Source organism: Dipodomys merriami, unplaced genomic scaffold (assembly GCF_024711535.1).
Source record: "Dipodomys merriami isolate MVZ:Mamm:240054 unplaced genomic scaffold, mDipMer1.0.p SCAF_55, whole genome shotgun sequence".
Lineage (NCBI taxonomy): Eukaryota > Metazoa > Chordata > Mammalia > Rodentia > Heteromyidae > Dipodomys > Dipodomys merriami.
Genome location: NW_027206124.1, coordinates 1756674 through 1771896, shown reverse-complemented (window position 1 = coordinate 1771896; position 15223 = coordinate 1756674). Strand labels below are relative to the sequence as shown.

Below are 15223 nucleotides of genomic sequence, written 5' to 3'. Positions count from 1 at the left end.
TCGTTTGGCCTCTAGCCCCGCCCTCTTTCTCTGTTAAACCAATCGCCGCTAAGTTCCAACTTCAACTGTTCTCTTATAGGGTAGGAGTCCTGGAGACTGAAGCTCTTTTTAACTAATAAAGAACAAGGAAGAGGAAAGGCGGCTCCGCAGCCAATCAGAAGCTTAAGAGAGCTGGTTGCTAGGACGAAAACAGATGCGAGCCGGGCGCCGGTGGTTCTCGCCTATAATTCTAGCTTCTCAGGAGGCGGCTCTGAGGATAGCAGTTCGAAGTCAGCCCGGAAAGGGAAGTTTGTGAGACTCTTATCTCTAATAAACTACCCCCCCCTAAAAAAAAAAAGCCAGAAATTAAGCTATGGCTCAAGTGGTAGAAACTCAGGGGGTTGGAAATGTGGCTTAGTGGTAGAGTGCTTGCCTAGCATGCATGAAATCCTGGGTTCCATTCCCCAGTTTCTGGGTTCCATTCCTCAGTACCACATAAGCAGAAAAAGCCGGAGGTAGTGATATGGCTCAAGTGGTAAGAGTACTAACCTTGAGCAAAAGAAGCTCAAGGACAGTGCCCAGGCCCTGAGTTCAAGCCCCAGGACTAGCAAAAAAAGCTCAGGGACAGTTTCCGTGCCCAGAGTTCAAATGTCATTGACTTTGGAACGTTGGAACCTACCTTTCAGAGCAAGGATCTAAAACACGTGCTAGAGCAAGAGTGACTGAGGTTCTCCTGGACACTGGGGACACTGAGGTCCTCTACACTAGCAGTAGACCTTTTTATATGGGTGCTGGTCTTGAGGCTTGAACTGAGGGCCTGAGTGCTCAAGGCTAGCACCCTACTACTTGAACCACAGCTGCATTTCCAGCTTTTTGTGGTTAATTGGAGATAGAGTCTCACAGACCTTCCTGTGCAGGCTCTGAACGTTGATCCTCAAATCTCAGTCTCCTGAGTAGCTAGGATTACAGGAGTAAGCCACTCAAGCAGGCTTAGACTTACTTTTTTCACATTTTATTTATGTTCAGTAAATGCAAAGATTGTACACGTACAGCTCTGTGGCTTTTGACAAATGATTTCTTCAAATCTGGAAGCATAGCTGGAACCAAGATTGTCAAGTTATGGTTGGGATGGGCAGTGTTTAGTTGCTGGCCAATTGTCCTAGGTGATGACAACTAAGTGGACCCCATGGAAATTGGAGGGGTGGCACTGCGGCAGTTTGGGAGAGGGGGCTTCTGATATGAAGAAAACTGCAGATCTTAGGTTTAAAATGTGGGGAACTGTGTTTTCGAGTTGCAAGGTTGTCTGCCAATCTCAGAGAAGGTGCTGAAGATATGTGATCCCCACCCTAGAACTGCTGGTGCTGAAAACAATGCAAGAGAACCACAACTTTGAGGTTCAGCTACACTGTTCCCTCCTGCTTCAGGCCTTTGCTTAGGTTTAGGTGGCCTCCTGGGCCTAGAATGTTCCACCAGGTGGGCTATAGGGATAGTAGACTGCTAAGCTACTGTTTCGCTTCTGTATGCCAAAATGTATAGGAGTGACCCAGCTCTTCAGAATCAGAGTGCAGTGGGCATTCAGCTCAGAGGAAGGTCCAAGTTGCTGTCACTTAATCATTTCAGACCAGAACATAGAAAGGAGGCAGGGAACCCTCCCCCACTCCCCCGGTTTTGTACTGGTTCTGGGGTTTGAACTAAGGATCTGGGCGCTATCCTTAAGCTTTTTCTCGCAATGCTGGCACTATACCACTCCAGCCACACCCTCACTTCCAGCTTTTTGGTGGTTATGAGGTAAGAGTCTCAAGGACTTTTCTGCCTGCCTGGCTTTGACCCTAAATCCTCAGATTTCAGCTTCCTGAGGAGCTAGGATTACAGGTGTGAGCCACCAGGGTCCTCTTTCCCGCCCTGCCCCCACTTTATTGCCAGGATAGAAAATAAAACTCATTAGGCAATGGTTCTGGTTCTGTCCAAAATAATTTATTTACCAGCCTTACAAAAATATGTTGGCGACAGAAAAATAATAGTCCTGTAGGAGCAGGCAAGCTGGTCCATCTTTCTGGGACCCTGCCAGAGTGGGGAGTCAGATGTGGGGTTCCCAGCCCCAGGATGGAGAAGGTCAGAAAGTTGGGGGAGGGGTTCTCTTCAACCTTCCCAGCCACAAGGGCTGACCCAGCAGTGGGTACCGAGGCACTTGTGGGCAAGGCTGGGGGCTCCACACCTTGAGAGGCCAGGGAGGTCTCGGGAGGACACAGTGGGGAGGGGAGGGGCACAGAGGGCTAGTGAAGGAGGAACTGCCTGCTCAGTCAGTCTCGGAGGCAAGCACCCTAGGGCGGGGCTGAGGTGGTAGTGCTGTGCGAGTGGGGTCCCCACTTGCAGCCTCAGGGGCCCCTCTATCTTCTGGGGCCACTCCCAGATCCCCCTGAGCAGTGACATTCAAAGATCCTGGGCCAGAAGAGGCTGGGCCTGGGGAGGTCGCGCTGGGAGAGGCTGGGCTGGGGGACGCTGGGGACTTACGGCTCTGGCGCCGTGCAGGCTGTGGAGGAGCTGGAGGCAGAGGAGGTGGCACTGTGGGGGCCCGGAGGCTGGTGCCCACCAGACGGCGGGGCAGAGCTCGTGGGGTTCCAGGGCTGCCAGAGCCAGGGGGCAGGGGTGGGGTTGGAGGGGAGGAGCGGGTGCCGGAGAGCTGGGGGGGCGGCACCGTGGGCCTGGCGGGCGCTGGACGCTTGGCTGTGGAGGATGGAGAGAAGGGGGAGATCAGGTATCCACAGAGCCTGGGGAGCCCCCAAGCTTGGTGCTGCCGCAGGACCTTTGATTCTGCTGTCCCTGCCATGTTGGCCCTCTCAATATTGAGGTGTCTTTGCAAGAAGAGCTCTACTCTCTCACAGGGTAAAAATAAAACAAACGTTAAGCCGGGTGCCAGTGGCTCATGCCTGACATCCTAGCTACTCAGGAGGCTGAGATCTGAGGATCTCGGTTCAAAGCCAGCCTGGGCAGGAAAGTCCGTGAGACTCTGATCTCCAACGAACCACCAGAAAACAGGAAGTGGAGCTGTGGTTCAAGTGGTAGAGAGCTCACCTTGAACTGAAGAGCTGAGGGACAGTGCCCAGGCCCAGAGTTCAAGTCCCACCACCAACAGGAAAAAAACCAAAACCAAAAAACTTTCGTTTTTCAAAGGACTTGTGGTGGGATATTATCTTGTCTTTTTGTCGTCGTTTTTTTTGCCAGTACCTGGGCTTGAACTCAGGGCCTGTGTTCTTGGTTTTGAACTTTCTTGCTCAAAGCTAATGCTCTACCACTTTAAGCCACAGCTCCACTTCCAGTTTTCTGATGTGTAATTAGAGATAAGAGTCTCAAGGACTTTCCAGGTTGGCTTTGAACAGCAATCCTCATATCTCAGCCTCCTGAGTAACTAGGATTACAGGTGTGAGCCACCAGTGCCTTGTATAATTCTGGCTTTTAAATAATTAACTAGAGATATGTCTCTTGGATTTATCTGCCTGGGCTGGCTTCAAACTGTAATCCTCAGATCTCAGCCTCCTGAGAAGCTATTACAGGGGTGAGCCACAGGCACCTGCCACCTTGTCATTTTTTTTTTTTTTTTGGTCTGGTCATGGGGCCTGAACTCTGGGCCTGGGCGCTGTCCCTCAGCTCTTCAGCTCAAGGCTAGCGCTCTACCACTTGAGCCACAGTGCCACTTCCTGCTTTTTTCTTTTTGTTTATGTGGTGCTGGGGAATCGAACCCAGGGCCTCATGTATGCAAGGCAAGCGCTCTACTACTGAGCCACCTTCCCAGCCCATACCTTGTCATTTTTATCCAACTTGGCCCCAAGACCCTGATGCAGGTGAGACACCTGTGTGGAGCAGGTGAGTGGCAACATCTACCGAACACATGAGTGCGCCTGTCCCTGACACCTCCTCTGAGAAGCCCACCAGAGCTTCCCCACCCGAGCTCTCAAAGATCCTGGTTCCCACACCTACATCCCAACTCTGTAACAGCACCCAAGCTGGGCTCCTAGCCCTCTTACCTGCCCATCTCTGGGCCAAGTTGACAGGTGAGTGCAAGAGTGGACTCAGGAGACCCCAGGACTTACCTCCTGCCATCCCCTTCTTTTGTTGCTCTCTGAGGACCCCGGTTTCTGGTTGCTCCCACACTCATGCTGACTTTCCCCAGAGCCCTACACACTCTCTATAGCCAGGCTTGTTTGTCACACAGCCCCCTGTCAGGGAAATGACTACAGGTGGAAACAGGCCCCGACAGGACCCACCATCAACCTGCCCAAGGTCAGGGCTGGAACGTGAACTGAGTGCCAGGTGACAAAGCCCAGGCTTCTAAGGACCAGCTGGGTCCCCGGTCTCCCTGGTCTGCACAGTTCCCCCCTCTCCCGCAGTCACTCACTCCTCCGTGCCGTGTCTTCTGCTGGGGCGTTGGTCTCCGGGGCACCCCTACCGCCCCTTGGTGAGGCTGGCCTGGGGGGTGCTTCGGGCTCTAGCCTGCTGAAGGAAGGAGAGGGGGAGCAGAGGGGCAGCTGCTGTCTGGACCATCTCTGCAGAAGTCCCCTGGAATCTTGGGGTGACTGCCTGCTGTGAGGTGGAGTTTAAGGCCCCAGCACCTGCTCCCCACCTCCTTGTGGCAGGCGCAAGGGCTCTGTGCTAGGCTGGATTCTGGTGAAAGGCACTTCTGGCATTGGCCTGAACAGTGTCTGGCTCACAGAAGGTGCTCAGTAAAGAGCGATCACAGGAGGCTGACAGCAGGGTCCCGGCTCCACCCCGCTACTCTGAAGCGGGAAGTGGGGCTCTGGTTCCCCTCCCCCTTCCTAAGTCCCTGTGGGGCTGGGAGTGGCTGGTCAGACCCCAGGACCCTCACCTCTCCTTCCCAGACGCTGACGACAGCGCAGCAGCGGCTGGAGCTGGAGCTGGGGCTGGGGCTAGGGAGGCAGCTGGCAGAGCAACGCTTGTCAGCTCCCCAGAATCCGGCTGGTCGCTGACCTTGTCCTGGGGGGCGAGGGCTGAGAAGAGGCCTGACACATTGAAGTTGATGTCTGGAGACAGAAGGAGCAAGTATCAAGTCTACAGCTCTCATCAGCCTGCAGCCCTGGGACAGCCTTCCCCTGGAAGAACTGGACCATCAGGACTGGACTTGAGCCCCCCACTCCGACGACGTGACCCCAACACTGAAGCGGCCAAGATTGCCCCCATTTCACAGATGACAAACTGAGGCCCAGAGTGGAGGAGTCACTTGTTCAGGGCCTCAGGGCGAGTGTGGGCGACCGGGACTGAGGCCGGGCCTAGGAGCTCAGCGCGGGGCGGGAGGAGGGGCAGTGTTGAGGTGGGGTGACAGGAAGGCAGCAACTTCACCTCCTGGGAAGAGGGTGTCCGCGTTCTGTATCAGCGCCTCGACCACACCCACCACCTGGATGGAGGACACCGAGGCAGCATCAAGCTGGGCCTGGTCCCTGGCACACAAGGGAGACAAAGCAAGTCATTGACTGGCAGCATCTCCAGGACTCTGCAATTCAGTGTGGCCCTGCCCTGAGCAGAAGTGATGGCCAGTCTCCCTCTCCTCCCATGGCAGACATCACTAGTCAAACACAGATTCTTCCCACAGTTCTGGGATCCAGTCAGCCATTACCATGCAGCTGCACTTAGCATGGGACCTGCTAATAACTGATGACCCCTTAATGTAGCACAGTACTTCACAGTTTATCGAACATTTTCCATTCATTATCTTTGTGTGTGTGTGTGTGTGTGTGTGTGTGTGTGTGTGTGTGTGTGTGTGTGTGTGTACATGCACACGTGCATGCCCACGCCTTAAATCCAGGGCCTGATCCCTGTTCTTTAGCTTCTTCACTCAAGATCAGCACTCTACCATTTGAGCCACAGCTCCGCGTCTAGCTTTTGGCTCACCAACTGGAGATAAGAGCTCCCATTCATTATCTAATTCACCAGACTCCTCAGAGTTATTTATATAACTTCTCCCTAATATACAGATGAGAAAGTGAACCCCACCCCCACAAGTGTCAACTCTGGAAGGCTGGGGGTAAAGTGAGAACGAGATCCCCAAGCTTCCAGCCTGCCAAGCAACCCCCCAAAGCAACAAAGGCAGCCTGTCACTGCCCTTACTCAGAATGCCTGACTCCAAAGCCCTATGAGCTGTGGGAAGCGGAGGTTCTGGATCTGCTCTAGGGATGAGGAAACCGAGACTCCTAAGGAGCAGAGGATGTAAGCAGCAGGTGGCTGGCTGAGGCCAGCTTCCCCATTTCTTTCTCCTTACCCTTCTTTCTTACCCTTCTTTCTCAGGTGGCCACAGCAGGTTGGGCCCCAGGACGATAGCGATGTTGCTGGGGGTCATCTTGTTCACCTCCTGCTCCTCGGCCAGCCTGGCCAGGAACTTCATCAGGTACCTGGGTGGGAGGAGGGCTTGGGCAGAGCCAGGCCATCCCAGGCCACCAGTGCCTGTGAATGGCTGTAAGGCCTGAGAACTTCCTGTCCTGGGGTTTTGTAAAGCGTGGGACAGACCCCACACAGCATGGTTTTATTGGGGCTTGAACTCAGGGCCTTGTGGTTGCTAGACAGGAGCTCTATTGCTGAGCCAAGTCTTTAGTTAGCTGATCTACTCACTGAGTACCCACTCTCTGTCCTGTACAGAGCAAGCCGAGAATTCCCAGCCACCCCCTGGGATGGCCATCACCTGTGTTGGCCAGTGCTGACTCCTGGTGGCCTCCTCAGGGCCATGCTGTGGCCACGTAAGGTTGGGAGCCAGGCAGTGTGGCTTTAAAGGGCCAAGAGATTTGTTTAATTCAATATCTAATATAAAAAGATATGAAACCAGGTGCTGGTGGGGCACGCCTGTAATCTTAGCTACTCAGGAGCCTGAGATCTGCTGATCACAGTTTGAAGCCAGCTTAGGCAGGAAAGTCCTTGAGACTCTTACCCACCAAAAAGCCAGATGTGGAGCTGTGGCTCAAGCGTTAGAGCACTAGCCTTGGGTGAAAAAGCTAAGGGACAGCCCCCGGGCTCTGAGTTCAAGCCCCAGCACACACGAAGACAGGACCAGGACTTCAGAAATATTTCTTAGGACACCTAGCCAGTCTGGAGTGAGAGCCGGGCTCTGTCTTTGGGGACAGCTGGGGGAGTGGACGTGGGCTCACCTGAGATTGTGGAGGTTCTCTGGGGGGAGGCGGCTGCACACCTGGCCAAGAGCCTCCAGCCGGGCCCCAGACTCCTTCAAGCTAAGGAGGGAGAAAGACCCCACAGTGAGCAAGCTCCAGGCCAGGCCTTTGCAGCCTCCTCCCACCATACCTCCCCCTTACCTGGCTGCGCCCATCCAATCATCATAGAGGTCAAAGGTCATCAGGGGCTCAGGCAGCTCCCGGAGATAGGACTTGAGGGCACCTGATTGGGGGAGGGGGTGTCAGAGGCGGGGCGGGCATCCCAGCACCTAGCTTTCTCCACATGGAAGGAACCTTTAGTCCTGTTCTCACTCACACGTTTAATCAAGGTCTGATAGCTTATTTGGTACAGTCTAGTTATTGATCTCGCATGTGCATTTCAGGGGGTTCGTGACACCGGACATGGGGAACCCCTGTGTGTTCAGGTGTCCCCTTGGCAGGGCATCAGGCCTGAAGCTGACCCATCATGGGGTTATTTCAAGAAGCTGCGTTCCATGCCCGACTCCACCCCCCACCCCCAGTCTCCTCTATGGCTTGGGTACCTGCCACTGCATGGGGGTCAGAACAGAACTCCTCCAGGCTTTGGGGGTCGCAGGCCATCGTCTGCTTGAGGCGCTTGAGCACCGAAGCCCCAGCAGCCAAGCGGAAAAGACCCTGGGGGGCAGGAGGCATGGGTGAGGGTGGAGCAGGGCGGGCAGGGGAGGAGGCCTGGTAGCCTGGCTTCCTATAGTCTGGTGGGCAGACTGAACCTCCTGGCTCTCACGGGTCTAGAATTCTGAGCAAGAGGCCACGCTGGGGAGTCTTGCGGGGAAGTTGTGGGAAGAGAGGAACCTGGTTAGGCCTGGGAAGGGAAGTGGGGTCCTGGCAGGAGTTAGCAGGAAGCTCACAATCCATTTCTTTTGGGGTGTCTTCTACCTAAGGTTCATCGAGGTATTCACACCCAAGGTGTGAATATGTGCCACCATGTGCCAGATACAGCAGCGTGTGACAGAGATGGCGCTGCCGCCTGGCTTCTATGCCACCTCATCAGCTGACTCTGGATTCCTCTTTGCTTCTGCCTTCCTCTTGCCAGATGGGGCCCATGAGGGCTTCCTCTGAGAGTCACTGGGACCATTAATGGTCCTCCAGGGGACTCTTAGGTGGATCAACGCATGCAGCAGGGCTGGGCCCCCATGAGCATGCCAGAGGAGGCAGGGTTGGATCTGCGATAGGAGGCAGGCCTCTTCTCCCCTCCCCTCAGGTGGCCTCACCCAGGGAACTGTGGGCAACCAGCCGGGGCAGCATGTAAGAGTGGGGGACAGCACATGCCCCCCCAGCACCCTTCCATGCCCCAGAGTCCTCACCTCCTCCTGCATGCCCTCGGACAGCAGCATCAGGACGCAGGCCTCGATGGGAAGGGCGATGTCCCGGCCCAGCTCTTGCAGGTGGGTGCCCAGCGCCACGCCGTACACCCTGGAGAAGGGGGTGGCCGTCACCGAGGGGGAGGGGTCTGCAGGGACGAGACACATCAGAGGCCCAGAGTCCTCCTGCCCCAGGCAGGGAGGCTGGGGCACACAGAGGCACCGCCAAGGGAACTCGGGTGGGACCACCCTTCCCCCCAAATCCCAGGAAATGTCTGGAATCATGCGGTGTACCTCTCCAACGTCCCTCTCCCTCTAACCTCCACTCCCCTCTGCCCTAGGCCAGGCAGACCCTTCTCCCTTCTGCCTCCTAGCAGGTTGCCCGGATCTAGTCCCCACCTTGATTCCATCCTCCCCACTAACAGAATCCAGACATCCCCCCTGCCCTCCCCGCTGCTCAGAAGTCATCCATGCCTTTCAGGATGAGGTACAGGCTCTTAAGCCCTGAGCAGGACAGGGTCAGGGGTGGGGTCACCAGATCCCCACCTGCTTGGCTGTGGTTATCCCTCAGCTCGGCCAGGGCCGTGTCCAGCGAGCTCAGTGACCTGCGATGGTAGTCCGCCTGGATCTCCAGGAGCTGTGGGGGCAAAAGGGCCCCCCTGGGGAGGTGAGGAAAGCTGAGCCTCCCCCACCCTCACAGCAGATGCCCACCATCTCTCGGGGGTTCCAGGAGCCCCTCCCTGTGGCATCTACCCCAGGTCCCGGCTGGCTGGAGCTGGGTCTCGGACTCACATGAATGAAGTAGTTGGCATAGGAATCCTCCTTGGTGGCAAAGTGATACAGGTCAGCCAAGTACTCATCCTTGGGGACAGAGAAACAAGAGTGTCACCAAGTAAGCTGAGGGTCTACCTGGGAAACTGAGGCTGGGAGGAATGGTAACCTGTGCAGGCCACCCACTTATACCTACAGGGGCCCAGCCAGCTCTTCTCTCTCTGAGAAGATCCTGAGGACTCCTGAGCAGACTCTGGGCCTCATGACTGGGCCCCACAACCTTAGCACTGTGCCTAATTTAGTGTACAATTATTCTTCCATATATCCTGCATTCACTCATTCACTCACTTAGCAAAGACCATCTACCCATCTACCTACCCATCTATCCATCCATCCATCCATCCATTCATTCATCCAGTCAGCAAACACCATCCATCCATCCATCCATCCATTCTCTCATTCACCTAGTCATCAAACACCATTTATCCATCCATCCATTCATCTATCTATCCATACATACTTTCTCGAATTCACCTAGTTAGCAAACACCATCTATGCATCCATCCATCCATGTATCCATCCATCCATTCATTCACCCAGTCAGTAAACACCATTCTTTCATTCATTCACTCAGTAAGCAAACACCATCCATCCATACATTCATCTACTCATTCATCCAGTCAGCAAACACCATTCTTCCATTCACTCATTCACCCAATCAGCAAACACCATCCATCCATCCATTCCTTCCTTCACTCAGCACACACCTAAGAGTCCAGGAAATACACGTGATGTAGCCCATCCTGCTAGCTCCCATGGAGGTGCTGGCCAGCTCTGCTGTTTGCTTGTCACTGGCTTCAGTTTCCTCATCCGTGCAATGGGGACAGTACCCAGCCCTGCCACTCCTACGCGTCAATGGACGCCCTGTCCCCTCACCTTGCACTGCTCCACCTTCCTCTTCAGCTCCTCCTCCTCCTCCTTCAGCGTCTCCACCTTGTTGGCAGTGGTGGTGTGGCTATAACTGCCTGGACCAACACCCAGGCCTTGGCTGCTACCAGAGTTCTTGGCTGCCTGGCTGAGCCTGGGGGTGATCCCAAGATGGAGCGGTCACTAGCCACATTGCATATCCAGAGGTGAGTGTCCCCTGTGTGCACCTAACCACAGGACTGGACAATTTACAGATGCAAATCCCTTGGCCTCTGCCCAGCCTGGTCCAGAGAGCTCTAGGTGGCCCTCTGGTGGTAGGCTTGGTGATCACCGCTGCCCAGCTACGGGAGGGGGTGGGGGGGAGGAGGGGAGGATAATTCCTGCCATCCATGGATGTTGGAGCATTGTGGGGATCCCAGGCTTTGGAGTCACCCTTAGCACCAGCTGTCATCAGCACATGCACAAGTGCACCCATGGGCACTGCAAGGGCCCTAGTGTGGCAAAGGCCTCACGGCTCTGTGGCTGCCCAGGCCCAGTCTCCTACCTGCTCTTGAGGGCACTCCAGTCAGACATCAGCTTCTGCAGGCTCTTCTTGTGCTTCAGGATGGCCGGCAGCTCCTCCTGGAGGCGGGCACGGGGAGGGTTCAGGGGCTAGGAGGGGAGCCCCAGGCTGGGGAAGCTGGACCCAGGGGCAGAGGCAGGGTCACCTCACTCAGCCTGCTGAGTGGCTGCAGGACATCTTTCTCCAGGCTCATCTCAAACTCAGCCAGGATGCGGGCCAGCTGGTTCTGGATGGCGCAGCTCATCTCCAAGGCCTTCCTGTGGACAGATGTGTGGCGCGGGCCCAGGCTGGGTGAGGCCTGCACTCCCCACCACTTCCTGCCCTTCCATTTGTACTGGGCCCTGTGCCCTCCCACATGTGGCCACTCTCACCGACCTGGGCCTTGCTCTCAGCCTGGTCATCCTTTCGGTGTGACCACCTTCCCCTCCCAGCCCAAATGGCTTCTTGGCCCCCTTGGGTGAGGGCCAGGCCCATCCATGCTCACCCCATGCTGGAATCAGGGTCCAGCTCCTTGAAGCTCTCAGCCATCGTGGTGGATAAAGCCATGAGAGGAAGCTTCTTCTACGGGGGGGGGGGGGGGAGGAGCGGAGGAGGTGAGGACACCTGCCTGCCTCCCTCCCCCCACCCCACCTGCACACCAAGGCCCCCAGGAGAGGGGAGAGAAAACCCAGCAGGCCCACCATAGTCACAGGTGAAAATGAAAAGTAGATGACCACAAGGCTCCCAGGACCTCTTTACCCCACTCCCAAAAGTAACTTGATAGGGCAGGAAGAAACAACCAAGTCCCACTACAAACTAGGAAACTACTATGTGGATGGGGCAGGGAACTTGTCCAAGGTCCAAGGAGATGGCCTTGCAATGGGACCCTGACTCCTCCTCCTGCCCCAAGGCATAAGAGACTGACTCTGCTGTGCATACCCTGCGCCTCTCTATGCTCTGGCTTTATTGAATGGTGTACCCCTGTGTGTGCATGCGTGCATGTGCGCGCGTGCACATGCGCACACATGCATGTACCTGTGTATGCCATAATAGGGCTTAAACTCAGAGCCAGATGTTACCACTCAAGGCTGGCGCCACACATAGGCCACACTTCTGGCTTTTTGCTAGTTTAATGGACGTAAGAGTCTCTAGGGTTTGTCTGCAGAGACCAGCTTCAAACCTCCATCCTCAGAACTCAGCCTCCTGAGTAGCTAGGACTTACAGGTGTGAGCCACCAGTGCCCAGCTTTTTTAATTTTAGTTGCTGTTTTTTTTTTTTTTTGCTTTAAATTAAACTCAGAGCTTCTCCAGGGCCTGTTATATACCAGGCAAGTGCTCAACCACTGAGTACCACTCCCTGTGGGATGGGAAACCAGGGTCAACCCTAGCTTTGGTGGCTGACTAGCTGTGTGACGTTGGATGAGTGAATACATGGAAGCAGGTCTCTTCGTGTGCAAGCAGCACCTCCTGCTAGGGCTGTTGCCAGCCTGGGGTGAGAGGCTGCATCTGCACACCTTAGCAACAGACTCGAAGGAACCATCAATAAATATGCCTGCTGACTAATCCCAGTGTCATTCAATCCAGCTCAAGAGGCGGCCCTACTACATAGCCTGTTGGGCCTGCTGCCTGTCGGAGAAGTTTGGGTGTAGCCAGAGCCTGGCTTTGGCTCATCATGCAGAGGGAGGAGGGCTCAAGAAGGGATGGGGAGCCTCAGGAGTGAGGTTTGGTGGCAGAGGCTTCCAGGGGTGAGGAGGACCGATGCCGATCTGGCTTTCCCTCCTGCTCAGGCCCCTCCTCCCCGAGACCCCCACTCACCACCCGCTTGTCCATGTCAGCCCCACTCTGGCCCTGCAGGCAGGCCTGCAGCCGTTTGTGGACATTGTGGGCAGCTCGCTTGGCTGGCTCCAGTCGCTGCTCCACCTGGGAGAGAGGAGTGAGGGGGGTGGCCGTGCGCCCCCCCCCGCATTGCTTTGCTTCTCCCTCCCCCTGGAGCCCCCAGATGTAGTTCCCACCCACCAGCCTCTGCCCAGGCTGAAAGCCTGCATGGGCCTGCCAAGCTAGCGGGCCGGCCGGTCCAGGCATGTACCTGCAGCAGGTCCTCTCCCAGGAACTCGGCTGTCTCTGTCTCCGTGGTGCTGCAAGGGGGAGGGGTACCTCTGTTGAGGCAGCCTGGGCTAGGAACCCCTCTGCCCAGGGACACCTGGACCCCCCACGGTGTCCAACACCCCTCCCAGGTGGGGCCCACCCGGGTGTGGCCTGTCTCCTTCATCCCAGACTGAGCACATTCCACTGGCCTGAAGGTTTTCTTCCTCCTCCACCCAGGGCCTGGTCCTGACAGAGGGTGGACCTTGACATTGAAGGAGGCCTGGAGAGCCATCCAGGGCCCATCCATTTTAGGGATAGGAGCGAAGTTTCTCTTCTCCCTAACCCTCAAACTGTCAGCCTACCCCGGAAAGAGGAGGCCTGGGGCTGGCTTCCAGAACGGGAAGTACCCAGAGCTGGGACTCGGGGACTGACACACACACACACACACACACACACACACACACACACACACACACACACACACACAGATGACTCTGGACTGTAACTGTGGGCAGGGGTGTAAGTCCTAGTTCCCTGCCGAGAGACACACCAGGAATGTGGAGGCCCAGAGCAAGATGGCCAGAGCAGCTTGCCTAGGTACCCCCCCCAGGCATTTGTGCCCCTGGGAAACTAGAATGAATTCTCTGGACACCCCATTGCTGTCCCTGCCCCTGGCCCAAAGAATAGGGAACTCCCAGGCCAGGGGAAGAAGAGCAGCAAAGACAAACCTCAGCCACTCCGGAAACTTCCGGTCTCTTTGCTTACTCGCCCTCCCCCCAACTCAGGCTGCGGGGCAGATCGGGGAGACCTGGGGTTCTTTCCACCTGAGCCGGGGAGAAGCCGGAGACCTGCGGGCTGGAGGAGGCTGGGCGCCCCCTCCTCCACCGGCCGGGACCCTGTCCGTCTCCTCCCCTAAGGTCTGGGGCCCTGGTCAGGGGGCGTTGGGGCTCCCCCTCCTGCGGGGGCGCCCGAGGCGGAGGCGGTTACTGCCCCATTGTCCAGAGGGCACAAGTGAGGCGGGCCGGGGGGCACGGTCCACTTGGAGGCTCCCCTCCCCTCGCGGTCCCCTCAACCTGGGCTGGGGCGCCCCTTTCCCCAAGATCAGCTGTGCCCGGGAGTGACGGGGGGGGTCGTCTCTCGGGGGGGGGGGGAGCAAGGAGGAGGAGGGGAGAGGGAGGGTCCGGCGAGAGGGCGGCGCTCGGGGTCCCCGCTTCGAGTCCCGCGGGTGACACTCACCGTCCCAAGCTGCCGGTGTGGGCCAGCTGCCGCATGCGGTGCAGCTGCCTCTTCATCATCCTGGGGCCGGGCTGGGGGCCCCGGGGCCACGGTGGGGTGGGGTGGAGAGCGCGCGGCCCCCCGCCCGGCTGCGCTGCTCGGGCCGCGGCGCGGCTCGGCCTGGCTCCGGCGGGGGCTCGCGCGGCTCCGCCCCCGGCTCCGCCCCCGGCCCGGCGCTCCTCTCGCCAAGTTTGGAGGGTCGCCCTGCCCGGCCCCCTCCCCGGCTTCCGGGCCCCCCGACCCCGGCCGCCCCGTGCGTGCGCGCGCGCGCGCCTCCCGGCTGCAGGACCGCGGCGCTGCCCCGCGGGCTCCCTCCCACCCCCCACCGCACCCTGGCCCCGCTCGGGAGGCTCCTCCCCCCGCACCCCGCGCCCCAACTCCGCCCCGCCGCCGTGGCGGGAAGCAGGTGAGCCCACGCCCTCGCCTCCTCCCCGGGTGTGGGAAGCAACCTTTGCACACGTCTCAAAGGGGCAAGAGGGCTCCCTGCGCGGCGCGGACAGGCCCGGGAGGGGGCCCCCCACCCCTGCCCTGGGACATCTGGCCCTCCTGCCCCCCTGCTGGACCACTGGCCGGGAGCTTTGGCCTTGGACAGGTCCTTAGAAGTCTGCACACAGTGTCTAGCTCGGTCCCCCAGCATAGAGGTCCCGTCATAAAGGGGCTCAGCAGGGACAATTCCTCCATCCCAGCTCCCCGCTCTTCCTTCTTATAAGGTGAGGGGCCATGAGGGTGCTGCTCTGAACCCCCAGACTCAATAGTGGTTCTCCCTCTGGCCCTCCACTGAAAACCCAAGTCAGACATACAGTGGGTGCTCCATTCCTGCTAGGGAATAGGAGACAGAGAAACTGGCTGACAGTAAGCTCTCCTTTCTGGCTGGTGGCACCCCATCTGCCTACCCACCCCCTCTGGGCCAAGCTCTCTAGAGCGTTGGCGCCATGGGGGTAGGGCAAGGTGCCCTGCGCCTGGCTTTACTTCATTGCCAGACTGCTTGTGCCCGTGGTCGCAGTGCCCAGCAGTTGTGGGCACCCAGTGGGAGCTTACTGGAAGCTGGTGGCTCCTCTACTTCCCAAAGGGTGGGTCGACCCCACAAAGCTGAGAGGAGCTCAGAGGGACCCCAGCTGCAGCTGCTGCTGGATGCCCAGC

General features: G+C 57.5%; 1 protein-coding gene across 2 annotated transcripts; it reads right to left on the bottom strand.

The window, feature by feature from the left end:
* Positions 1 to 2034: 2034 nt before the first annotated feature.
* Sh3bp1 (SH3 domain binding protein 1) lies at positions 2035 to 14374 on the bottom strand. Of its 2 annotated transcripts, none has more exons than XM_069999473.1 (18): positions 14045 to 14374; positions 12810 to 12858; positions 12539 to 12643; positions 11230 to 11306; positions 10891 to 11002; positions 10728 to 10804; positions 10193 to 10337; positions 9278 to 9346; positions 9032 to 9122; positions 8489 to 8634; positions 7688 to 7799; positions 7287 to 7368; positions 7125 to 7205; positions 6261 to 6377; positions 5332 to 5429; positions 4841 to 5015; positions 4373 to 4470; positions 2035 to 2703 (listed from the first exon to the last, which is right to left on the bottom strand). In XM_069999473.1, exons 1-18 carry the CDS (start codon positions 14101 to 14103, stop codon positions 2276 to 2278), a joined length of 2121 nt encoding a protein of 706 aa, XP_069855574.1. In that variant the 5' UTR covers positions 14104 to 14374; the 3' UTR covers positions 2035 to 2275. The 2 variants fall into 2 exon arrangements, with proteins under 2 accessions (XP_069855574.1, XP_069855575.1); XM_069999474.1 differs by having other exon boundaries at positions 4373 to 4467.
* Between the last annotated feature and the right edge of the window lie 849 nt (positions 14375 to 15223).

Bases quoted from the DNA above. Each gene is read 5' to 3' on its own strand.
- Sh3bp1 (XM_069999473.1), bottom strand. From the start codon at position 14,103: ATGATGAAGAGGCAGCTGCACCGCATGCGGCAGCTGGCCCACACCGGC. The intron at 7,206-7,286 runs GTAAGGGGGAGG...CTCCCTCCTTAG, and splicing joins GATTGGATGGGCGCAGCCAG to CTTGAAGGAGTCTGGGGCCC. The intron at 6,378-7,124 runs GTGAGCCCACGT...CCTCCCACCCAG, and splicing joins GAGAACCTCCACAATCTCAG to GTACCTGATGAAGTTCCTGG.